This window comes from Xenopus laevis, chromosome 1S (genome assembly GCF_017654675.1).
Source record: "Xenopus laevis strain J_2021 chromosome 1S, Xenopus_laevis_v10.1, whole genome shotgun sequence".
NCBI classification, from domain to species: domain Eukaryota; kingdom Metazoa; phylum Chordata; class Amphibia; order Anura; family Pipidae; genus Xenopus; species Xenopus laevis.
Window position 1 is genome coordinate 141,003,564 of NC_054372.1, and position 27,236 is coordinate 141,030,799.

General features: G+C 39.9%; 1 protein-coding gene and 2 long non-coding RNA genes across 5 annotated transcripts in view; 1 reads left to right on the plus strand and 2 right to left on the minus strand.

Annotated features, from left to right (window-relative positions):
* LOC121399483 overlaps positions 1-3,262 on the minus strand; it is a 16,621-nt gene extending 13,359 nt beyond the window's left edge. The window contains exon 1 of one of the 2 annotated variants that reach the window (XR_005965065.1): positions 1,416-3,262. This is a non-coding gene — a long non-coding RNA (uncharacterized LOC121399483). The remainder of the gene's footprint in view (positions 1-1,415) is intronic. The other variant, XR_005965066.1, reaches the window with a different exon arrangement.
* Positions 293-24,554, plus strand: hnf1a.S (HNF1 homeobox A S homeolog). Of its 2 annotated transcripts, none has more exons than XM_041572695.1 (9): positions 293-1,277; positions 9,934-10,133; positions 13,412-13,598; positions 15,169-15,377; positions 15,926-16,240; positions 16,784-16,990; positions 17,082-17,203; positions 20,801-20,915; positions 24,251-24,378. In XM_041572695.1, exons 1-9 carry the CDS (start codon positions 958-960, stop codon positions 24,376-24,378), a joined length of 1,803 nt encoding a protein of 600 aa, XP_041428629.1. In that variant the 5' UTR covers positions 293-957.
* LOC108707106 overlaps positions 22,761-27,236 on the minus strand; it is a 10,955-nt gene continuing 6,479 nt past the window's right edge. The window contains exon 4 of the long non-coding RNA XR_001934220.2: positions 22,761-25,237. This is a non-coding gene — a long non-coding RNA (uncharacterized LOC108707106). The remainder of the gene's footprint in view (positions 25,238-27,236) is intronic.

A 27,236-nucleotide genomic window follows, 5' to 3' on the forward strand; every position in this document is an offset into this window, starting at 1 on the left:
GGTTCATTGATTAAAGTGTTAAGCACCAGCTGTTCACACATTAATTTTAGAATTACAGTTGTATGATACCTTTTTATACAAAAAGGTATCATACAACTGTAATTCTAAAGCTGGTGCTTAACAACAGAGAGGGGGAAAGTGGTAGCTAGTCTTATTAATATATAAATAAAACCTTTTTGACCTAATGTTTTTAAATATTGCTCTATTTATGTTTATTATCTACATAATTGTTTAAACAATTATGTAGATAATAAACATAAATAGAGCAATATTTAAAAACATTAGGTCAAAAAGGTTTTATTGAATATATTAATAAGACTAGCTACCACTTTCCCCCTCTCTGTTGGTGCCTTCCTCCCTATATCTTTCTCTCTCTTTCCCTCTTGATATTTCTGCAGTTATTTCTTCTTTAAAAAATGTTTTTTCCAACCTCTACTACTAGGTTACTTTATATTTGTTTTGGAATTAACATAATTCTTAATTTAAGTACTTTCAGGTTTCAGCCACTTATCTCTGCTGCACTGCCGCTTTACATTGGCTTGTGTCACTTTCACCTTTGCATTCTCTTAGTTTTCCATTCTTTCCTGATATTTCTCTTTTTCAACTTTTGGAATTTTCTTTCTCTCTTCTACCCCTCCTCATATTCATCTACACTCCCCCCTCTCTAACTTATGCACTTTGTGCAGAGTTGGGGTCCAAAGTTCAGTAACTTGCAAAGCACAGGGATAAATATGAACCTTGGAGGATCTACTCTGCTCTGATGTAAACAGTGAGTGACAAGGGTCCCTTATCTATGTCTCAGAGAAGCCTGTCCAGGGGGTGACCACTTGCTGGTTGTGGCATCACAGTGTGTTTTGGGGGGGAGGAGGAAACAGAAGGTGGGTAGAGCATGGACTCCCGCCCGCTGATCCGTGTTACAGCCGCAGGATGGTGAGGCAATAGAAGGCAACAGAGAGGATGGCGTCTCAGCTCAGTTACCTGCAGCGAGAGCTTTTACAGGCTCTGTTAGAGTCTGGGGTGACAAAGGAGGCTCTGAAAAAAGCATTGGCTGATGGCGATGATTACACATATCCCAATGTCCCTTTGGATGATATTAGAAACCTGGACGAGGGAGAGAACTGTGTGCAACTACCTAATGGGTTAGGGGAGTCTCATATATCAGAAGATGAAAGTTCTGATGATGGAGAAGACTTTACACCACCCATTATGAAAGAGTTAGAGAGGCTGAGCCCTGAAGAGGCTGCTCATCAGAAGGCCGTGGTGGAGCGTCTGCTGCAGTAAGACCTATGCACCTGCCATGTATTCTCTTTGTCACTTTGTCCTACACTTGATGTCTTTTATTCTCTGTCTTGTAATCTCTCACACTCTTTTTTTCCCCCTCAATATTCCCAAATCTACACCTACCCAACACTCACCTAAACAAAGCATATTTTTTTCCATGGAAGTCTATGTATTCCCTCCAACTGGGATGAGAAAAGTTGTCCCTTTGGGATGACTGTAGTTTAGGGCCATTTCTACATCCTCAGTTGGAAAATCAGGCAGGGGTTGCTTGTGAAACAAGTTTAACGCAGAGCAATTTCTCCATCAAATCCCTCTAATTTTTCTTGCCAGTTGGAAAGATAGTAAAAGAGACATTTCTTCTTCTCTACCTCAAGCTTTGTTTATCCAGTTATACTTGGTCCATTTTTGCAATATTTGTCATTTTGCAATAATTGCTCAGCTTGGAATGGGCCCCAAGTTTCATATCAGTAACACTGCTCCTTTTCTCTGCCTGCATATGTATTTAGCTGTATAAAAAAATCCACATCCAGGGATATGTTGAGTCATGATCTGTTCCTTTTGCCTTGCTTGTTATACTATTGTTGATGTCCGTTTGCTGTTGTTGTCCTTTTCTTCCACTCATTAGGGTGCTCTCAGTTCCCTGTCTTCAGGTAGTGTGGGTTCTGCAGATCACAAGGGATCAGGGGGCTCGTGCTGGTTACTAATTACCCACATCCTCCATAATTTGAACATTTATAAACCAAACGGCCTCTACCTTTTGTGATGATTAACTTCTAATGGTTAACCCATCCGATGCAATTATAGACTGTGCTGTACAGCAGTCAATGTGATAGCTTTTGCTTTTGTTGTGTTAATTTTACTCCCAATATGCAGCTTAGAGGTTTGGAAACATCTGTTATTGCGGTGTATTTTCTTCAGAGGTTTTGTATTAGGAAGTGCCCTGTCCCCACTGGAATATTCAGGCACCATCTTCCAATGTGCCTTTTCTCCTTTTCTTTCCAGACTTCTTAGAATAAATTCAGCATGGTTCAAAGCTTACTTTTCCTTTATATGTTTTGCTTTGTAGTCGTCATCTATAGCACCCTAAAGGCTGACAACTAGCCTTAAGTCTGGCAGGGAATGTCTGTTTTGGGTCTCCTAGGATGAAATCATTTCATATGGACTTTTCATTTAAATTGGTTGAGGTGCTATAAATTATCAACCAGCCTCTTGTTTCCTCTGGGTTGATAACTAACTAACTGGGTTACTTATTGTTCACGGAACAAAAGGAAGGTGAAAACGCCCTTAGAAATGACCTCGAAGGATGAAATGAGGAAATGAGGGTCATCGTACGCATTAAGACATAAAAAATGTGGGGCACTGTTGTTCCAGACAGTATACAACACTCATGCACTTTTATTAATAGTTATTTTATTCAATATACCAGATAATTGCAGGATATACCAGTGGTGTCATTGGTTTACAAAGAGGCCTAGCCAGAGTAAAGTGCTGTATCACATTTAATAGTTTAATCACAAACTGCTTGCTAATAACACGTTTGTGTAAAGAAGTACACTTTTCACCATGAACCCCTTGTTTTTTCAACTGGCCCATTTAGTGTTCCCTCCCCTAGGGTTTGTACGAAGCAGTCATTATTTAGTTATGAGCTGGACTTTGTACTGAGATAAGCTGGTATCGGCAACAGAGTGAATCAGCACCTGCTTTGGGGGTTGGGGACCATGTTTTGTGTGCAGGTGTGTGCATTATGCATATTATAGATTCTTACTCTTGCTCAAAATGTTGTACAGATCCCATGTACTGGGCCAAATCAGGCTGATCTGGGAGCCAATTTGCATACAGAGTGTCTATTGAGAGCCATCATGAGGACTGCAGCAATACATTCCAGTCATTGTCTGACAGGAGGGGTCATTTACGACTGCAAATAAAGTGAGCAAAGTGCAATTTCAAGCGCAATCACCATGTTTATTCCCATAATTCAGAGGTTCCCTCCCCCCCCCCAGAATTCAGGCATCTTTGAGTTCTCCAGGGAGAGTTGCGACTGATTCAGTTATGGGCAATGCTTTATGAAAAGTGCAATTGTACCTGTGATTTTGTCTCCAGTTGGATGCAGCTGCTCTGAATACTTTTAAATGTGTTGGCGTATGGTGATTTATGCTCAACCAACTGCGGGGAAATTTATGTGACCACAACTGAAGTAGCAGAAGGAAATTATCTCCCCTGCTTCCAAACCTTCCAGATAGAAACCTAGATGAGTTTTGGCCAGATGTTTATTAGACAGGCCTCCCCTAGCCACATACACTGGCCAATAAGCTGCCAATTCTGTCAGGAAGGGCCAAGTCATCCTCTACTTTAAACATGGCAGTAGATCCACAGGGCCTCATTTACTAACCCACATTGCATTGGTTTTCCTAGTATACCAATGATATTGTTAAATGTTTACATCTGTTTGCACAAACTACACTTGCATCAATATGGGTGTTATGAGGGTGTGCTCTTTTGTGTGATTTGCATGTTAATCAGTTGGTGCAAAACAATAGCATGTGGGTGCACAACATAAAGTGAACCCAACATTTAATAGGTGGTCAAAGGCATGTCTAAAATACCATACACCCATAATACTTTGAACCACTGCTATAGTAAGTGCAAAGGTGACCCGGGTGTGTAGACCCCAGGTCCCGCTCCTGGGTTCACTTGTGCCTGAAACAGTATCAAGGGTAATATGCAAGAGGGAACTCACCAGATCAGATGGGTGGCCTGGGTGCATCGCCCCAAGCCCGTAGCTATAGGTGAGTCACAGTCAGTAGAAAAGATTTGACGAGCACTCCATTCACCCGTTGAATTAAAAGAAGTAAATGTTTATTTCAGCTGATTAAAAGCATCCATTCCCTGACGCGTTTCGTATCAGGGGAAATGCCCCTAACTTTATACTTACCTCTCGGTGCAGATTCAGGCATCAAAGCTCCATGCAGCCATCTTCCGGGTCTTCGTGTCTTGTTTGGGCGCTTCAGCAATTTCCATACATTTCGGCACATGCGCAGTTGTCATAAATTGGCAATTTGCTATGCTGGGGGGGGGGGTCTACGTGGGGTGTGTTTTTTTTTTGAAAACGGTTGAATTCTCCTTTAAAGCTACCGATATCGTTCAGATTCACCCGATATAGCCCTGCCATTAGTGGGCATATTTGGTTAAGATCCACTCGTTTGGCGACCTCGTAATAGTGTATGGCCACCTTTACAGTTTAGAAAATGTACCTGCTGCATTTGCGCTCTCTGTGATACTATTTTATTAAACCCACTCCTATGTCCACTCCTTCTGGAGTCAATATCCAGGCCTCATTTCTCGGAAGCACCAGTACCAAAAATAGAATTAGGGAGTTTTCTGCAGACAATTCTGACTTATACACTATATGCGTAGAGTCTCTGCAGACAAATGGTTGTAACCTGAACAACTGAAGTGTGCACTTTTATGAGGCTGGGCACTACGTAACTAAACAAGTGACTGAGGTGTTGTTTTTTTTTGTTTAATCCTCTCATTTGTCTTCCCAAATAATCAAATACTTGGCTGAGCCCACTTTACCCATTGTTTGTTCAGACAACAGTAATCACTGCAACTGCAAGCCATGAGCCACAGAAAATAAATACTGGCTAGAGTACAAATACAGGACTAAAAGAATACATAATGGGTCTGAGTCACAGAACTGTCTCATTTAAGTTTAGAAGGTGTGTTGAGGCCTGTACTATATTGCATTTTCTACATATTCTTACCTCTTTTGTTAAATCTGGTCACACACAACTGTAATCAGGAACTGTAACAGAATGGCCTGTGTATATTTATCATCAGACATTTTTATGGGCAGATACACAGATTCAGTTGTGGTCAGGGTTACTTCTCTTTTCTATATGTGCCAAAATGGAAGCTAAGGGCCAACTGGCACTCCGAAGTTAACTGTAATCAGATTGCACAACAGGGTCACACATGGTGATTTTAGATTTGTCTAAGCATATTACTAGCTGTCTGGCCAGTTTAACTGGTCCTTTGACCTTAGTACACAACTCCTTCATATCTATAACCTTATGATACAACTTTTCTACAAATAATTTTGTATTCAAATTCCTGTCCCCACACTGCTATTTAAATGTTAATTCTCAAGAGTGGCCAACAAATTTGGAAGGATTATAATCCCAGTTTAAATTTACAACTGAATTTGCTTTTAGCCAATTTTTTTCTGCTAATTTTAAAATAAGAACACATGTTTCTTGTTTTAAATGTCAAGCAGAATGTGGTACAGCCCAAAAGGCACACTTACAAGTACAAGCCTAGACCTTGAACCTTATTCATAAAGGTACTTTACTCTTATATACACTCCATATACTTAGCATGAAGCTCCAATGTGCCCATTCTGCGTGCTCTGATTTGGCACAGAGCACGCAGAGTTACATGTAAGTACAAAGTACAAGGCACAATTAAAGGTTCCCTTTAAAGGAGAAGGAAACCCCCAGGGCGCTAAACCCCTCCCCCCCTCCCCTGTGCTGCCCCCCCTCCCTCCTCCCCCCTGGCCTACCTGTCCCCCTGGGCAAATGCCCCTAACTTTTTACTCACCCCTCTGCGCAGGTCCTGTCCACGGAGTACGCAGTCGCCATCTTCTCCCACGCGCGTCTTCTTCCTGCTCTGATCGGCGTTTTCTGGCGCATGCGCAGTAGGAACAGGTACCGGTACGGCTCTACTGCGCATGCGCCGAATGTCACGAAGTTTTCCGATTTCACTTCGTGACATTCGGCGCATGCGCAGTAGAGCCGTACCGGTACCTGTTCCTACTGCGCATGCGCCAGAAAACGCCGATCAGAGCAGGAAGAAGACGCGCGTGAGAGAAGATGGCGACTGCGTACTCCGTGGACAGGACCTGCGCAGAGGGGTGAGTAAAAAGTTAGGGGCATTTGCCCAGGGGGACAGGTAGGCCAGGGGGGAGGAGGGAGGGGGGGCAGCACAGGGGAGGGGGGGAGGGGTTTAGCGCCCTGGGGGTTTCCTTCTCCTTTAACTGGTTGTGTCTACATGCACAACTTATTGTCTCATTTGTGAAATGAAGCCTCTCATTTTTTGAGATTCAAAGCGACATAAATGATTTATACATCTATATGATCCAAAAAATCAGAAACCACAAAAATGAAAAGGTAATTTAAAAAAAAAAATGTCATAAATATAGCAATTCTAAAGCTGTGGGATACTTAAACTTACCTAAAACACCACTCTATGTGGTATATTGATCAGAGTATGAAGTTAGAGATAGTCTGAAATTCCGCCAATATCTCCATTCATTCCTATGGCATTTTTTAAAGAGTATTGATCAATGGGTGAAAGAGGAAATTCATCCATTGATAGATATGCCTTTCAAAATGTCATAGAAATTAATGGAGAGTGGTGGAATTTCACTCTAGCGGACAGTGGCCATCTCTAATTTCACTAGTTGATAAATTTATTTATTTTTTGTTATACTTTCCATATGGGGTTTTAGTCTTGTCTTTTTAGATATGATTAAATCACTCTACATGGACCCTTTGCATTTGCTAAGACAGGGCTGCCACCTATACTTTTTTGCTCTTGCTATACAGCCATTGACTGGACTTAAAGGGATCCTGTCATCAGAAAACATGTTTTTTTCAAAACGCATCAGTTAATAGTGCTACTCCAGCAGACTTCTGCACTGAAATCCATTTCTCAAAAGAGCAAACAGATTTTTTTTATATTCAATTTTGAAATCTGACATGGAGCTAGACATTTTGTCAATTTCCCAGCTGCCCCTGGTCATGTGACTTGTGCCTGCACTTTAGGAGAGAAATGCTTTCTGGCAGGCTGCTGTTTTTCCTTCTCAATGTAACTGAATGTGTCTCAGTGGGACATGGGTTTTTACTATTGTGTGTTGTTCTTAGATCTACCAGGCAGTTGTTATCTTGTGTTAAGGTGGCCATAGATGTTGAGATTTATAAAAGATCAGATCCTCATCGTGAGACCACAATCTTCTCGGAATGATCGTACGATGGTACGAACTTACCATCAACTAAAAAGACCAATTTGCCAGGAAAACAAAGGGGAGCTGCCTGCTTGGCCCTGCAAACATAGATAGATTGCACTGGGACCGACAAAGATTTTTTGACCTGGCCGATCAATTTCCTGACAGATGTCGGCTGAAAAATCGTAAGATGTACGATCGTTTGAATCCCACTAACCACACGATAATTTCGAAGGATTGGTCACACTTCCCTAAAATCGGTCGTTCGGCAAGAAGAATCATCGCGTCTATGGGGAGTTTAGGGAGCTGCTATCTGATTACCTTCCCATTGTTCTTTTGTTTGGCTGCTGGGGGGGAAAGGGAGGGGGGTGATATCACTCCAACTTGCAGTACAGCAGTAAAGAGTGATTGAAGTTTATCAGAGCACAAGTCACATGACTTGGGACAGCTGGGAAATTGACAATATGTCTAGCCCCATGTCAGATTTCAAAATTGAATATAAAAAAAATCTGTTTGCTCTTTTGAGAAATGGATTTCACTGCAGCATTCTGCTGGAGCAGCCCTATTAACTGATTCATTTTGAAAAATTTTTTTTTTTCCCATGACATTATCCCTTTAATAGCTCACACCGACACACATATGGAGTGTCTTTTTTTAACTAAACAATATAAAATGTGTTTCTTTGCTGAGGATTTGATTCTTACACTTACAAAATCCCTCACTTTCTTGCCACATTTAACAGATTTGTTAAATTAGTTTTCTCAGTATTTGAGCAAAAATATAATCCTCCCTCCAAAGAAAGATTTGGTTTTTACATTATCTTCAAACTTTACGCAAGTAAACTTCTTTGCCTACTAGATCTGATTTTGAAACTGTGTGTGTTACTTTCCCTCCAAAAGGTTTAAAATTCTTATATCAGAGTGGAAACATACTAACAATACACTCCTTTCTTATATAAATTTAAGTTTTTAAATTATAAATAAGTTTTGAACAGGAAATGTTCCATATCGATATCTGGCAGATTTTTGGCCAAACATAGATCGGGAGACCTGACAGAAGCCCCCATACACTGGCAGATAAGATCCCAAATTGGTGTAAAGCACAGATATTGGCAGCTTTAATCTGCCCGTGTATGGCGGCCTTTACTTTTACAAATAGATCTGGCACTCTTAGCCCTCCCGTGTAAAGTTTTAAACAAACCCCAAAAAAAGCTCTTAGTCTAATTACTGGCTGTTTCAAGACTTAATTTAGCCATTTAAACATTGGCTATGAAACAATATCAAAGTCACTATATTGTGGACAAGGTTAATACAATACAAAACCTATTATATCTCATGGCTTTTGCTAAATGATCCCATAGACAAACATTTCACAATATGGCAACCATGGACCCTTTACTGTGCTTTCTTAAAACATCACTGGAAAAATATACCAATTTGTAACTGGTGTAGCTCTATTTTAAATGAACAGAAACACCAAAAATCTGAAGTGGTTATCGACCGTCAGGATGATGAAGCATTCAACAATACCTACTCTTCATATTCGTTTGAATGTAACAAACCCTGGTAATGATCCAAAAACATGTAACAAGGCATTTTTTAAATATTACCCAGGATCTCCACATATGATATAATGTGTTTTACATGCAACATTTCAAACACACATGAAGATGAAGGTATTGTTGGATGCTTCATTGTTTGTGGAAGAGGTTGATATATACTTTTTTTGGGAGATAGCTGACTGATTTCTTTGGAAGTCCGAACAAGCTGAGATATCATTCAGCATCAGTAGGGTTTAACTTTATGTAGATGAATCCCTAATCCCTTTCTCCTGTCATTGTAGTGCTGACTGGCGAGGTATTGTCAGAGTACTGACCCTTCCCTTGCTCCTTAGTGGAGCCTCGGCTGCTCAGTTAGCTGTCCGACAGCTACCGTAATTCTCATCACCTACAATGTGCTTCACAGAATCTTGCTTACCACTAGCTTACATTCCTTTGTATGTGGCTGACCATACGGCAGCCATACACCAACTGACTGGCTATGTTCTTAATCAACTTGCCCATGGGCCGAATGGATGGAGACCATCCAATGGACCAAACACTGTATGGCTACATTACTTATGTTCCAATCGTTTGGGAAACTTGAGTTTCATACAATATTATTGGTACTTTGTGGCCACCATTAGGTACCTCTCTACAGTAGTCCAAGGCAAACTGCGCTTTCCTTTAAGGTGGCATATTTTTGGACAGATAGTGGTCAGATGGACCCAAATCGGCAGATTAAATCTGCCTGTGTATGACCACTTTGATGTGAAGGGACCACATACTGCCAGAACTTTCTAAAGAGAATTCCCTGTCCGACATTGCCACCTAGTGACTGAACAATGTTATAATACCCAAATATCATTATTTAACCCTCCTAAAAGTAGACAAATTAATTTATACAGTACCTACAAGGGTCAAAGTTTGCATCATGAAGTGAGCAGACATCTGCAATCCCATAAGGGTAAATTTCAATCAATCACCTTTGATCATCAAAACGGTCCCATTTGTCTAAGTCAAAGTATAAAATACAGCCACATATAAAACACGGGCACATAACTTGAGTGTTTCACTAGTAGGGTAAAAATGTATTTATTTTTTTCCACAGGGAAGACTCATGGCACGTAGCCAAACTTGTAAAGTCATATCTGCAGCAGCACAACATCCCACAGCGAGAAGTGGTCGAAACCACAGGTCTTAATCAGTCCCATCTTTCACAGCACCTCAACAAGGGCACACCCATGAAGACTCAAAAGAGAGCAGCCCTGTATACCTGGTACGTGGGCAAGCAGCGAGAGATTGCCAGGCGTGAGTATGAGAAACTGTGTAGAATTCTGAATTGATTGGGGATTGGTTGGAAAACACATTACATTTCCGTTGAAAATAAATGGTCTCTGAGACCAACATATTCATGCAACCTACAGACATATGTGTATGTGTGTGTATATATAAATACAGAGAAAGGTAATTACGGGAACCATTACAAAAAAATCCAAAACATAGAGACTACAGAGTGTTTTCCTATGTCTATAGTATAGTGCACTGCCTACTATGGCAGGGCTGTCTAACTGGTGGCCCGCGACTCCTCCTTGTGTGGCCCCCACATGAAAGTCTGCCTGCTGTGTCTGCTTACCATGTGTAAGATTTAAAAGGTATCACTACAGAGATTAACTGGCCCCTGCTTTGTTTAAACCTCAAATTTAGACTATTAGGGTAAGGTCACATGCTAAGATTCGGGGAAATGTAGTCGCCTGGCAACAAAAAGCCTCTTCTTTGGCGACTAATCTCCCCGAAAAGCCATGCCTCACGAGGAACCTTCGGGCGACTTCGGAAAACAAATCGCTCAGAGTGCCATCCTGCCTGTTTAGGTTCTAGCCAGCGAGAATGCTTTTCGGAAATTAGTCGCCCTAAGAAGAGGCAATTTGTCGCCGGGCGACTAAATCTCCCTGAATATTAGGGTGTACCCTTACACTAATCCCCTGTATTGTTCACACCTGAGACCCAGACTGAAACTGCCCACATTGTTCACACTCATACAAACTGCTGGAGGCACACCAGCACTGTGTCACTGTATGTAGTACATATGTTAGAGTGGCCCTGATAGGTTTCCATGTCTCCTGCTCTATTCCGCCTGCCCTATGCTTCCTGTGAGTGCCATATCCTGCCTACCTTATGCTCCCTGTGTTTGCCATACTCTGCTTGCCCTATGCTCCTTTTGTGTGTGCCATACTCTGCCTGCCCTATGCTCCCTGTGTGTACATACTCTGCCTGTGTGTGCTATACTCGGTCTGCCCTATGCTCCTTGGGTATGCTTTACTCTGCCTTCCCTATGCTCCTTGTGTGTGCCATACTCTGCCTGCCCTATGCTACCTGTGTGTACATACTCTGCCTGTGTGTGCCATACTCGGTCTGCCCTATGCTCCTTGGGTATGCTTTACTCTGCCTTCCCTATGCTCCTTGTGTGTGCCATACTCTGCCTTCCCTATGCTCCCTGTGTGTGCCATAATCTGCCTTCCTTATGCTAACTGTGTGTGCCAAACTCTGCCTGTGTGTGCCCTGCTCTGTCTGACGAACATAAGCCTGGTAATTGTTCTGGGGGTTTGTTAGCATTTGACTATTATTGTTAGAGCCTATAAGGTGTTTAATCATGCACTGGGGGTTGCTGTGCTATCCATAGAGGAGGAGGAGGTATGTAGATTTAAGTGTATGTCTTAATAAAACATAATAAACTTTTTTCACATATGAGTGATGATTGATATCCCAGCAGTGAGCACCAACCATTAGTTTTTTGGTGTGTTACCACCATTAAGGTGGACATGGTCTTGTGGTAACATGGGTGTTATTTAAAGTGGGTGTGGTTTAAAAACAGGGAGTGGTCAGCACTGGCTTCCATTATCGGCCCTCCACCATGTAACAAGAAAGATTTTGGCCCTTGGTACCACAGAAGTTGAACAGAACTGCTCTATGGTATAATACACCAATACTAGCAATGCAAACAAAACAGTATAGAAATTGAAGTGCACTAATACTATGTGAGCATAAAGAAAAACCAAAAGCAAATTATTCAAATAAAGAGCATTTAAAGGCATATCTTCCCCACTCAAGCCACATCATTTGTACTGCATATACACCCCATTTGCCATCACCATCGCATTTTCCTAAAACAAATTGCTTTCACACAGCTCCCATTTTCCCTCTGACATCATCAGTAACATTGACATGTGCAAACAGTATACGGATGCTGTAAAGTTCATGTAGTGCAGAATGCAGGTTTACACTGGCACAACATACTTTGATAAAAAGTTCTGCTTGGGTTGAGTACTGTAATGGTTAAGCTGAGCTCAGGGTCGGACTGGCAATGGGAAAAAACCCGGTGGGCCCTGACCCTCATGGGCTCCCGCCGGGCCAGACCACCCTCTCACATTCCTAATCAATTTTAAAATAAAAAGTTTCTGACGCTCGGCACGCATGCGCAGCGCGCTGGGTAGTGACATCAGCGCCTGGTGGCGCTGCAATTGGGGAGGTGAATGAGTAGGGGAGGTTGTGAGGTGGGGAGGCAGGGGGGCTGGAGGGGAGGCACCGGAGGGGGCCCTGGACGGCTGGCAGGGGGGCCCTGGACGGCAGTCCCGGTGGGCCCTGGACCCCCCAGTCTGAGCTCAGGAGAGGTGGTTAGGAGAAAAAAATAGGATCAGACAGCTAGAGTTTCTATTGGAACCAGCAATGCTATCTCTTCATTGGCTGTTGGACTGGAGGGTGTGTTTAGTAATCTGAGCTGAGAAGAACTGAGCATGCTCATGAGCCAACAGCCAAAGCAGATTCCTGAGGGAGGGGGCAGATTGTGGTTAGAGGAGGATAAGGATTTCTAAGTGATTAAGGGGATGCTGCAGCCTTACTGTTAACCTTTTAACAACCAGAGTGACAGTTATCTAAATAATTCAAAGAGGCTGTTCACTGATTCAATTTTTGTGGAGATGATTTACATGTCCTTTAAAGTGTTTTAATGACAATATAATGTACTGTTGCCCGGCACTGGCGTATTTGCTTCAGAAACACAACTGTAGTTTATTGAAAAACAAGCTGCTGTGTAGTCATGCAGGCAGCCATTTAAACACAGGATACACAGTAGATAACATATACATTCTGAAGAATCCCATTGTATACTTCAGAGCTTATCTGTTCTATATCCTGTGAGTTTTTTCCCTTTTTAAGCTTTAAATGGCTGCCCCTATGGCTACACAGAAACTTGTTTATATAAACTATTGTAGAGTTTCTAAAGCAAACATATCAGTTTTCCCAGTGCAGCACAGCAGTACATTATAGCTTTGTTACTTTAAAACACATTTTTGGTGTTACTGTTTTAAGTGAGTTATACTGTACATCATGACAAGGTGGATAAATTATGTTTTATGGCTTTGCATAAAGACAAGAGGTCCTTCACCAATATACTGTACATCACCAGAACTCTGCCTGCCCAACATAGGGGTGTACATTGACTAGTTGTCCACAACACTGTCTGGGCAACCAAGGGCATCAATTTGCCCAAGCTGATTTTTTTTCTATATATGTTTTAGTTTTTACTTTTACAGAGTTCACACATGCAGGACAAGGTTTGATAACAGATGACATGTCCTGTGATGAGGTACCAACTAAAAAGATGAGAAGAAATCGCTTCAAGTGGGGTCCTGCCTCACAGCAAATCCTTTTCCAGGCTTATGAACGACAGAAGAATCCCAGCAAGGAAGAGCGAGAGGCACTAGTAGAAGAATGCAACAGGTAACACCACAAACATAGGGAACAGAATGGCAAGCATTATGTGACTGTGTAATGTTGTTTTAGCTCCGGAGCTGTATGTTCTGTATTCCACAATTAAAGAGGTTGTTCACCTTCCAAACACTTTTTTTCAGTTCAGTTGTTTTCAGATTGTTCCCCAGAAATAAAGACTTTTTTTCAATTACTTTCCATTATTTATTTTGTACAGTTTTTCCAAAATCTAAGTTTAAAGTTGAATGTCCCTGTCTCTGGTGTTTGAGTCTGGCAGCTCAGTAATTCAGGTGCAGATTCTGTTACAATTTTTCAACATTTAGTTGATTTCTCAGCAGCATCTCTGAAGTATTAGCCACTATTGTATCAATTCTAACAGCTGCCTGTAATGAAACTCAGAGATTCTGCTCAGCAGAGACAAATGTATCAACTAACTGTATCAATTTAGAACAGTTTACAGGGTCGGCGACCTCCCTGCTTTAGGAGGTGGAAATTGACATTTTACACTTCAATATTAGAAAAACCGTGACACATAGAAAATAAAAAGTAATTGGATTTCTTCCATTATGTTTGGGGGTGCCCGCTTATAAGTTAAATTATAGGTTTTATTAAAAAATCAATTAGCTTGGATATTTCATTGAACCCACAGTTTGCATTATTAGATGTGAAAGATTCTTTTCAGCTGTCTTATAATAGTTCTCCTATTAATGTTTCAGATGAAATATTGTCTTTTTGCTGGTTGGTTATGGCAGCTACTCGAAAATCCATATTTTTGTTCTGGATAAGAGAGAACCCCCCAACTATGAAAGATATGCTCTCCTATTTATATAACTTATGTACTCAAGAGGTAAATAGATTTAGAATGGATGATTTTCTCCAGAGAAATAGAATTAAGGGTAGATGGTCCCTTTATATTCCATCTTTAGATGCTGATAAAAAGAAATTTTACTCTTAATCTTATGGGACAAGATGTCTGCCAATGAAAGAATTGGTGAACTGTTTAGTGTCTTCATTCACATGAGTATTAATTTATTTATACTTGCTTTGCCAGGCTCTAATTTGTAATAAAAAGACAGGTCTATTGTTTTAACTTTATTATTTTAATATTTCATGTTAACGGTTTATTGTTCTTGTGAAAAAAATTCTCAACTTTATTCTTATGTAATTTTCTTTTTTTTTTTTAAACATTGTATGATTAACATATAGTCAAGTCAATGTATTTTAATGAAAAATTCAATAAAAAGAATTTTAAAAGAAAGAAAGTAATTGGGAAAAAGTCATTATTCACATGAAAGCCTAGTGAACTTCCTCATATTAAATAAGGATTTCCTAAGTCAGAGGGTGGGTTACTGTAGAAAGGCATGTTTTTGAGTAACAGTGTTATGTCAAAGCAGTGCTTTAAGATGATCGCCATATATAATGGGTCAATTTCCACCATTTTGTCTGCCATACATGGAGCTACACAATACCTGGGCTGCAGGTGTCACAAGGTGACAAGTTAAAACCATATGTTCCCAATAATCGCACTTGTATAGCAAACCTTGCAGTTAATATTTTGTTTTGTTGTGTTTCTCTGATTCAGGGCAGAGTGTTTGCAGAGAGGAGTCTCACCATCACAGGCTCAGGGTTTGGGCTCTAACCTGGTGACAGAAGTGCGCGTCTACAATTGGTTTGCCAACAGGCGTAAGGAGGAGGCATTTCGACACAAGTTAGCAATGGATACATACAATGGGCAGCAGAATTCAGCACCAACTCTTTCAGCCCATGATCTTCCCCATGGCAAAACTTATGGTAAGCTAATTTTTTTTAACAAATCTCTGAAAAAATTCTACTGGTATAGGATCCATTAACCAGAAAGCTCTGAATTATGGAAAGGTCATTCTCCATAGGCTTCATTTTAAACATATCATTTTTATATTTCATTTTTAATAATAAAACAGTACTTGTACTCAACCCCAACTAAGATATAATTAATGCTTATTGGTGGGAAAACAATCCTATTGTGTTTACAGATTTATCAGAATGTGAGATTAGAACTCACCACAGAAAACCTCACTCACTTTCTATTCACACCTATGGGAATCGTATTTATCAAGGGAGTTCACCATCTTTTAAAAATGCCATAGGAAGTGAGTGAGTTTTTCTGTGGTGAGTTCTACTCTCAAATTTTGATGAATCTTAATGTTAAGTGATTTTTAGCAGACTTAAGGTATGGGGATCTAAATTACAAAAAACCCGGAAAACAAGCCCCGAGCATTCTGGACAATAAGTCCCATACCTGTACTAGGTTTACTCTCACTGGCACCAAAACATGTCATTATTCTATAATCTCAAACCAGGATTTAGATACATCCAAGACTCTTCCACTGACAGGAGTGCTGTTATGGCAAACAGTCAGAGTACCCCATCTCCTTCAGCCCTGGAGCCCAGCCACAGCCTGATGAACAGTGACAGCAAAATGATCCCAGTTTCAGGTGGCTCCCTACCACCAGTCAGTACACTAACTGCTCTACACAATGTGGATCACAGTCAACACACACTTGGTCAGACACAGAACCTAATTATGGCTTCACTACCTAGTGTCATGACAATCGGCACTGATACAGCACTTGGACCGGCGTTCAGCAATCCAGGCTCCTCCACGCTGGTGATTGGTAACTAAAATCTTTAAAATGGCAGAAAATCGAGAACATGTGGCTCAGTCATTGTTACATCAGTCTGTACGATATGAGAGCCACCTATATGAACAAAGCAGTTTAGTTAGTTGGCGAGGCTTAAGCACTGGATGGGCACAATAATTGCATTTATACTGAGCATCACAATAATTACTTACTAGTGCACAATGCGAAGGTGTTTTGCTTAGTTGTATGTATGCCTCCAGCTATTTGCAAGGTTTGTTAATGGATTAGTTATTTGTCATAAAATAGCAGTAAAAGGCTATATACCACAATTAAAAGCTCAACAAATAAAGATGACTCAGTGACACCAGGCCCAGAGTAACATCAACGTGTGCACAAGCCACATAATCAAATGATAACATAAAATTGTACAGCAAACCTATATACTTTATAAAGGCATAGTAGATAGACCATCTACTATTTAAATGATGCTCATTTCAGGAAAGTTAAAAAGTCTACAGTAATGTTGTTTCTCCGTACCCAGATTGTTGAACTTGATATTTGTACAATGTTTTCCAGGTCTTGCATCACAAACACAGAGTGTACCAGTCATTAACAGTGTTGGTAGCAGCCTGACCACGCTGCAGTCTGTTCAGTTTTCTCAGCAGCTGCACCCGTCACATCAGCTGCACCCTTCTCATCAGCAGCCAATTGTACAGCAAGTGCAGAGTCACATGGCACAAAATCCCTTTATGGCCACAATGGCCCAGCTACAGTCTCCACATGGTAAAGAAACCAAATGAAAATACATTTATTAAAAAAAAAAAAATACAAGAAACCTTCCCCAAAATAATATATTATTTCTTTTTACCTACAGCTATTTACAGCCATAAGCCAGACGTTGCTCAATATGCATCTGCAGGCTTCTTCCCCCAGACCATGGTCATTACAGATACAAGCAATCTGGGAACCCTGACAAGTCTAACACCTAGCAAACAGGTAAGCACCAAATCCACAGGGCACTGCTTTCATTTCAGAAATAAGAATGAAATGTATTTTGTTGAAGGCAATTTCACAGTATTGAAGGAATCACTGTGACCCTCCATACACAGCATGGGGACTCATAAGTTAATAATTATAGAATACTAAAAAAGCATGTATGTACGTTTCGCCCAAAGGTTTCTCCAATCATGCTATTGCTTCATGTTTCATGGCCGACTCAAAGATGGTAAAATGCACCAAAGAATGAGAGACTAAGCATATCTGCTGAGGGCAGGTACATTTACTGTAATAATCGCCACTCATCACAGAATTTTGGTTCCATCTACTGAAATTTCTTCCATATTCTATCACAGGATTCATGCATTGATATTTGTGATCAAAGCGCTAAGACACATACGCCACTGATGGAAAAGTGTCAAGTTTCAAAACAGGAAAAAAAATGGAAATAAAAAAAATCATAGCAATAATAAATGGAAAAAAAATGACTAAAAAAAATGTTCAAAAATGTAACTAAATTGTGCAATACACAACAGAAAATTATTCCAGTGCTAATGTAATTTAATCTCATATAAAGTGCCCAATATTAAGCAAGTTTTCTTTCGTAGCAAGCATCAGGGCCAAATGCGCCCAGCCGTGTTATGTCAAAGCACATGCACACACAGGGGTGGGGGGGAAGGTGAGGCGTCTGGCCGGGTTGCCTAGGGCGCCCAGTCGGCTTGGCCCAGCACTGGCAAGCATACACAACGTGGCCACGGGTCTCAAAGATGAATAATCTTCCCATTAAAGGAGCAACAAACCCCTTATTAAAAAAAACCCTTGAAACTAATCCATGATCCCTGGCATGAGATAAATAGGCCCAACACCATAGTATGAGAAACATCCCCATATCATGATGCTTGTGCCACCATGCCTAACATGTCTTCACAGTGTACTGTGGCTTGAATTCAGTGTTTTGGGGTCATCTGACAAATGGTCTGTGGCCCCTAGACCCAAAAAGAACAATCTTGCTTTCATCAGTCTACAAAATGTTGTGCCATTTCTTTTTACGCCAGTCAATGTGTTCTTTGGCAAATTGTCACCTCTCCAGCATGTCATTTTTTCAACTATTGGATTTTGAGGTGGCGTCTTGCTGATAGTTTGGCATCTTCTAATTGTAACAATACCACATGTAACTTAAGACCTTTGATCTTCCTGAAGCTGATCATTGGCTGAGTCTTTGCCATTTTACCTATCCTATCTATTCGAATGGTAGTTATCCATTTTCTTCTACATCTTTCAAGTTTTGGTTGCCATTTTAAAGAATTTGAGATCATTTTAGCTGAGCAGCCTATGATTTTTTATGCTTTATGTTTTCCACTCTTCAACTTTTTTAATCAAAGTGCGCTGTTCTTCTGAACAATGTCTGGAACGACCCATTTTACTCAGATTTTTAGAGAGAAATGCACTATAACCAGCATGCACAACATTTGCTGCCTTCCCTCCTTAAATAAAGGTGGCCATAGATGCAAAGATCCGCTCGTTTGTTTGGCAACATCGCCAAACGAGCGGATCTTTCCCCAATATGCCATTAACAAGCATGGCTATATCGGGGGTAATCGGATTGTTCGAACGATCCGATTACAATGTGCCATGGGCTCCGGCGGGTTAAAATCAAACCTGACCGATCGACCAAACGACCGATCTCCGCCGGACGAAAGATGTCGGCACACACCACACACGATCCGAAAATCGCACGAATCCTCGATTCGTACGATAGGATGTGTGTGTCTATGGCCACCTTAAGGGCCGTAATTGACACCTGTTTTTTTTTTTTTTTTTTTCAACAGAAGTAATTACCTCACTGATTGAACTCCACACTGCTATTATTTGGAACAAGCTATTATTTTGAACAAATCTCAATTAATGATTCAATTACACAGAATCAGCAGCATGCATGTCATGACTGTTGAGTCTGTTGATTTCTATTACTTTACTACACCTACTAGTAAATTATTGTCATGTAGAAATATAATTTATAGCAAAACCAGAGGTTGATCAGGTTAGCAATGTTGAACTGCAATTATTCTGAACACAACTGTACCTGACTGGGGGGGAGGGCACAGACAAGAAGGATTAAGAAATGAAATTAGTGACAGACAGCCACGGAGGGGGAAGTTGTAATTGGAGTTAAGGAACAAGCAAAAGAAAATTTTGATTGTCACGAGGGGGATTTGCAAGTGCGAACAGGGTGCTGGCATCATTCCTCTTATATTTAAACCCATTATTATTTTGCCCTTATAACACCGTGATGAGAAGCCTAGGTTTCCCCCAGCCTTTTGTACATGTGTCTATGGACTGAATAAACACACTCTTTTTGCACTTTTGCAACTTTAATCGTTGTGCTACTGGATTTTTTTGCATTGTAGGTTCCCCCCAGAGACCTATCAACCCACACCACAAGGAACTCACAGCAGCTTGATTGTTTTGGGTAAAAAAATAAATAAATAGAGTATTGAGTTTGAAAGCCCCATCTCATAACACTTTGGATTCTCTTTACCGGAATCTTCACACACGAGTAATATGTTGGTTTTTATCTTTTTGTGCCTTAGAATTCAAATATCTTCTATGTGTTCAAATATGTGTAATTACCATTATGTCTGTTCCAGTATAACAAACTGCAAGGACAAGTAATCCCTAATTCTCCATGTTTTAAGATTAAGATGATTATAATATTGTTTGAACTATTTGTTTTGAGCCACACCAATTGAAAATATAATCAATGTTTCAACACCATAATAACATTTGAAATACAAATAGGAAACATTCATCCACCTGTGCCTTCCCCAAGGCCATAAACAAATGTGTATGGCTGTTCCTACTAGAGAAAGTATGTTCTTCCAAGAGAGTAATAAATTCCACATGTTGTGGAAAGCAAGACTCAGCAGCTCCAAATTTATGGTTGAAGAATTGAAGAATACAGGGCTTCAATATTGCATGTCCCTACCTGTGTACCTGGCCCTGTAACTTCGCATAAGCTAAATCATAGATTTTAGTCTAAAGGTGGCCATAGATGTAGATCTCTCTGATATGCCCACATTGAAGTAGGCGATACCTAGGGCCCAACAATCGGATCATAATGGATCCAAAATGGGCGGTCGATTGCTGGACTGCATAAACGCACAGATGTGGAAACGATGGGACGGGATTTTTTAACCTGCCCGATAGAGATCTGCACGACTTTCGGCCAAATATCGATCGGGGAAGCCCGTCGGATGGCCCCACACTTGCGCCAATAAGCTGCTGATATCGCGCCAATAAGCACTTTTTATCGGCCCGTGTATAGGGACCTTAATGAGGACGCCATCAAAAGCACTGAAACAACAAATACTGGAGCTTATTTAGCAAAACCAGAATTGCACCTCAGTAATAACCCACAGCAACCTAATCAGTGATTAGTTTGTTTTTTAGTCAGTTGCAGGCATAACAATGAAAATAACATTTTGATTTGTTGCCCAGATTGTATATATAAGTACTATTGTGTACATTTAACATTCTGCACCATCATATGTAAAGTCAGTATAGTTGCAATAAAGCAATTCATTTTTAACCTGACAGGTAGTGCCCCTCCACACTACTGCACATGGAGATGCCCCAGGATCCCAACTTCAGAATCAGGACTCCAGCATATTGCACCTTCCTCTTTGTCATCGGCTGTCTCCCATACCCACTGGTAAGAAGTATTAACACAGAGATTTTTTTAAAGGTTCTACTGCTTAATAACTCTTTATTTATAAGTTTTGTACATGGATGTTAAACACAATATAACAGTGCAGGATTACGTTTTCTGAATTAAGTGTGAAATATCCACATGTTTTAGATTTTTTTTTGGGGGGGGGGAAGCCCCTTTACACTGCAGCATTTAGTAAAGCTCCAACTCAAAGCAACACCTAAAATTGAAAGTATTTTAAAGTAATGAAAATATAATGTACTGTTGTGCTGTACTGGTAAAACTTGTGTTTGCTTCAGAAATACTACTATAGTTTATATAAACAATCTGCTGTGTAGCCATAGGGGCAGCCATTCAAAGCTGAAAAACCTAGTTCCAGCGATATTATTTTGCATCTGTTAATTGAATATTGACACCAAAATAATTAGTATTTTAAAGGAATGACAATATAATGTACGGTTGACCCGCACTGGTAAAACTGTTGTGTTTGCTTCAGAAATACAACTGTACTTTATATAAACAAGCTGCTGTGTAGCGATGGGGGCAGCCTTTCAAGCACAGGATACACAGCAGATAACAGATAAGTTCTGAAGAATCCCATTATATACTACAGAGAGTATCTGTTATCTACTGTGTATCCTGTGCTTGAATGGCTGCCCCCATCGCTACACAGCAGCTTGTTTATATAAAGTACAGTTGTATTTCTGAAGCAAACACAACAGTTTTACCAGTGCAGGTCAACCGTACATTATATTGTCATTCTTTTAAAACACTAATTATTTTGGTGTCAATATTCAATTAACAGATGCAAAATAATATCACTGGAACTAGGGGTAGGCACCCGACTAGGGCACATTGTAGGGGGACACAGACAAGGAGGATTAAGCAATGAAATTAGTGACCAACAGCCAAGGAGGGGGGAAATGATAATTAGAGTTATTAAGCATAAAGCAGACTGGAGGGTCGGGCACAGCGACCAGGGTGCTGGAATCATACATTCTCTTAAAAAAAACAAAAAAACAAAACAGGGTTTAAGTACAAAAAACGTGAGGCTAACCCTAGACCCCTCCCCCTCAGAGGCCTCTCACACACCACTACAAGGGATTCACAGCAGCTATTGATTTTTTTGGGTTAACAAAGTAAGTATTGCAGCAGAGTTGGCAAGCCCCATTTCATACCACTTGGGTTCTCTTCAATGTGATCTCCTCACAAAAGCATGCACAGCAGAAGGCAATCCAGATCTTGCATCAAACAACAACCTGTAATTACATAAAATGGCGGCTGTCAACCCTGCTCTATCTGCATGTATTAGCAAGAGAAAGCAATGGTTGCGGTTTTGGGAGTCCCCAGTGGTGTGGTTTGGAAGGGGAATGGAAGGCCTAGGGTTGTCCTCAGGGTTGTGTCCCCTTTAATAAGCCTACCTTTATACCATGCTTGTCAAGATCAATTAACATAAGAGTTTGAATGTTTACCTGCTTCACTACATTCTTCAGCTGAATAATTATTAAGATTAACTTACCTGTTCTGGCAAATCTGGCCTGTTGGGTACCTTGATTTAAAATGTACCTGCCCTAAATCACAGAACATAATTTTAGTATGCTAAATAATGAGAAGAGTCTAGCTGTAAAACGGTGTGTTCAATTAAATACAAGACAATAGCTGCAGAGTGTTGCTTCACAGCTGTTCTTGCATAAAGTGGGAAAGCTCAGTACAGTTGCTACCTGTATTTATAGATTTCTTAGCTACTAAATTTATAACACATGACAAATATTGTTTGTTATAAAATCAGATTCATGAAAGAGCTCAATTTCATTATCTGTATTTTTGGTAGGTTAAAGGGAACATAAGAAAAAGCAAAACTTGGGATCTTTATTGGAGATATTATATTAAAAAGCACTGATGCATAAAAGGGTTACAAGGAGAAAAAAAGAACCCATTATGTGGTAAAAGCACTGAAATCAGTGAATTAACCTGACCAATAGTATTAAAATAGTTAAACCGTTGTTAGTAACTTGCATGTGAATCTGTACACAATAGTGTCACTGGCTATTAGCAATACAGTCAGGAAAAATACCAACACTCGATGGCTAGTGTAGCGGTGGTTAACCCCTGCGTGTTTATTGCGTCAGTGATGTAACGTTTCGGGGGCGTGCCCCTTCCTCAGACATCTTATTAGCAATACAGTCCTCAGAATGTAAATATAAAAAGCCTGTATATTTAAAATAAAAAACAAAAGTCTTTATATGTTCACCATGCAAAACTATACCCACAGCACCTTGCTGAATCACCAAACACAGGAAGGGTGCAACATTCAGCGTCTCACTTGTGTTTGGCAGTTCAGCAAGATCCTGTGGGTACAGACCATACAGTCAAGTAAACATGTATAATTCACGTTAACTGTAGGGTATTTGTTCAGAAAACATGGCAGTTATTTAAATAATCCTGGAGGCTAATTGTAGGATGACTGCTCCATAGTTATGCCAGCTCTTAAACTAATAACTTCTACAACACAGAGATAGAATACTTAGACAATAAGCATTTTTCAGGTTTTTTAATTGGCAATATAAGTAGGCATAAACCATCCTTTTTTGTCTATTGTTTTAACTATGAAAAATCAACATTTTTAAAAAATGTTTTAACTTGAACTGAGGAAATTGAAGGGAAACGTAAATGGTTATTCAAACCACTACCTGACTGCAACAGTCAGTGGCAATGAAAACCAGATAGTATTTAAATTTGGAAAGCTGTAGGTAACAATGTCAGAAAAGAAAAGTGTTAGCTCTGTAACTCTGGATATGCAATATTTCACAAGGTAAAAAACAATAAAAGATTTTTGTTTTTTTCAAAAGATCACACTCCTGTCAGTATCTAAAATATAATCTGCATAACATAAGTCATATGATGAACTATTGCACTTTCCTATCTCAAAAAGTTTGCATGGCCATATCCAGCCTGCTTACAAATGCGTATGCATGGCGGGAATTAACATAAAAGAACAAGACGATAGAGCTGAATAAGGTACTGATTGAAATTCAAGAACATTTACTGTAAGATATCCTCTTTCACTTTATCTTTCACCATATTAGAACATTTACAAAGACATTACATATATATTTGTAAACTTATGGCTGCCATCAGATAAGGTGAACAGTAGCTGGGATTGAAAGAGTTACACAGATATCTTTACATTAAAGGATAAAATGGTAAAATAAATTCAGGGACTAAAATCATCCCTTATATAAAAAAAAGCAGAGATATTAATCAGTTGCCATACAGACTATTGTGAGAAACACAATATGAAGACGTATGATATGATTATATTTTTATTTATCCCACAGTATCCTCCGCCAGCTTGGTACACTATCACAATTCAAGTTCTCCAGAGAACCACAGTCACCTGTTGTCGCCTTCACACAATACTATTGACAGTTTCATATCCACCCAAATGGCATCTTCCTCACAGTGAGACAGAATATAATGGACAAAACAAACCTGTAATCAACTGCCCATTATATGTCAAGGGTTCAGTGGTGTATTTAATTGCCAAATGTCTTCTCTCCCTGAACGACCTTGGAAGTTGGGTATCAACAAGTACCACTGCTTTACTTTTATCTCGCCAGTACAGCAACCTGCCTCAGAGCAGAGGACACAAACATTTGCCATAGGTGTGGGCAAGATACACTGCCAGATGCGGACTGGATACCATCTGATCCAATTGCCATGTACTCACAAAATACTAAGAATGCAGCTGTTTTAGGAAGGTAATCTCCTTGGCAAATGAATGGACTTTGCGAGTAGTAGTAAGGTTTCATTTTTCCACTACTCATTTTACCAGTTCATCGCAATGTGCCATTTCTACATTATGTTTCTTCTTTTTTCTTTTCACCTGTAGCTCATTCTTTCCAGGCTCTATGTGCAATGTCTGCCCCTCTGGTTTTACCTCAGCTGTATCTCCTCTGTCTTTTTCTTCTTCCTTTTCTTTTTGTGTGGTTGATGGTCACCGATATTGAAAGGTGTACTCGGCTTCTGCTGCAGTGAACTGTGTCTGAGAATGTCATCGGCTGAGACTGCTGCCTCCAGACACCTCTGCTGCTCCTCCTCACTAAGAAGTATGCAGGTCTCAGAAAATCTCTAGTTCAAATAGAACAGCAACACAACCACTCTAGAAATTCCACTGACTCATCCCTCTAGCTGTAGCCCACCATAATTAACTGCAAGAACACTTTCAACCTGCCTGCTAGAAGAAGCCAATTTTCTTCTAGGAATTGTAGATGATGTTACCATTCCAGCTTCCCCAGGAACAGATGAACGAAACAAGAGGAATCCTGAAAATACAAAGAAAATGTCCAGTAATCCAAGTGTGAAATGTAGAATGGCTGCTTAGAATACCACCATCAAAAAGTAATGTTTGTGCACAATCCTAATTATTTTGTAAAGCAGATATTTAGAAGTTAAACATAATTATTGGACTGAGAAGGATGGAGGAAAACACACACATTATACTGTTGATGAAAGCACTCGGGATCACAGAGCATCAATTTCAACTGAGCACATTAAGCATCACAGCTTGAGTAGTTTGTGGCAGGTATCTACCAATGAAACATGCACATTTTTGTATGTTAATTTTCTGATGCAGGTTAATCACAGCTCTCCTGTTGGATTGAGAGATAATCCTTGGCAGCTGATTGCTACTAATCAAAACTATCTATGTCCTATGACCATTAGGCCTCATGAAACCACATCCACAGACTTGCATTTAAATTAAGCAGCATATTCTACCTCTGCTGCTAAGTGATTTGTGATTAATGTGACACCAAAGTTGTGGAAGCAGCAACTTTGAAGACTGTGTGTCCCAAATGTCCCAATGGCAGAGTTAGAATGCTGAATTCGACTAAGTCTATAGATGCAAGTGCCCTTTGTTCGTGCGACCACACATAGGACTTTTATGCAAGCCCCCAGAATGACTGGCACTGCAGAGGAAAAATACAAGTACAATTAAGTGTGAAAAAGAAAATGGTGCTTCTATGTGAGCTTCTTTAACATCATATAGTTTGTATGCAACTGGAAGATATTCAAAATGCGATCCCTTACATCATACATTTTTTTTTAAAAAAAACTTTCCTCGGGCCTTAGAAACTAAGCATATTTCACAGATCTGCACAGGTGGATGTCAGGATTCCTAAGCACTGAATCTTAAACTGCTGTAAGAAATCTGTAATCAGCTCACACTAAAGGCATACTAGAAATCTATATAAGAGGACCTTATCTGTTGCCCAATGCGGTCCTTGCCAGATGGGGTTTTTCACACCTATCCAAAAGAAATTTTGCTGAAATTTATGAGGTCATAATTATCACCCCATAAACTCTGAAACGGTTAGACAATACTGGTCCACATGTGGCCAGTGTTCAATTGGAATACTGCTGTGCAATTTAGTTTTATGTGATCCAACACAAGAAATGAATAGAAATACATTTAAAATTACAGTTTTAGCACCCAGGTTGTTGAAAATATAGATTATGTATGCTCCCATAAAACAGGAGCAGTTGGTCTATTTTCTATTTCAAAAGGATAAAATTAGAACAAAGGAACAAGAGAGATACAGTAAGCACCAATGTGATCTAAAACCCTCAATGACTACACTCCTCTGTACAATAATGTTTACAACTTGGAGTGGAAAAAAATCCACAGAATGATAGGATTCATCTTCAGATTTTAATAGCAACTACTGTTTTTACAAAAAGACTTTCAATTACTGGAATGGCAGAACAAGGTTTAAATAATTAGAAGTCATGACATAAAAACATTTTAACGCAATTCTAACACTATTCAGAACAGCACACTAACATAGGATTAAAAGGCAAATATGTGTTTTTTTTTTTAAACTTGCAATTAACTTTTAAAAAAAAATCGCTAAAAAAACTAGCAAGCTTTTGGGTCACAACAAAAATTTTCAGCACGTTATAAGCTAAAGAATATGCATCTTATGTCCGACATGCTACTGTTTTAGCATGAAGTCATTAATATTGTTACACTTGCTTTAAGAACCCTGATAATATCTTAGCAATCAACCAGCCATTTTCAAATACATACAATTAGGCAATGAGTCAATCTTTCTTAGAGCAATGGGACACCCCATAGTAATCACCATGTGATTTGTTACATCATCAAACCCAACTAGTCATGAGGCTGTACCTTAGTTGATGCTTTGTCCCAAGTCAAGGAACAGGCTAAGCAATCCCCTAAAGAAATATTTGGGGTAATTACTCATATTATTGCATATGCACGGATTGCTAAAATAAATAAGTACTCTAATGAAAATAAAA

Bases quoted from the DNA above. Each gene is read 5' to 3' on its own strand.
- hnf1a.S (XM_041572695.1), top strand. From the start codon at position 958: ATGGCGTCTCAGCTCAGTTACCTGCAGCGAGAGCTTTTACAGGCTCTG. The intron at 16,241-16,783 runs GTAACTAAAATC...AATGTTTTCCAG, and splicing joins CTCCTCCACGCTGGTGATTG to GTCTTGCATCACAAACACAG. The intron at 16,991-17,081 runs GTAAAGAAACCA...TTTTACCTACAG, and splicing joins CCAGCTACAGTCTCCACATG to CTATTTACAGCCATAAGCCA.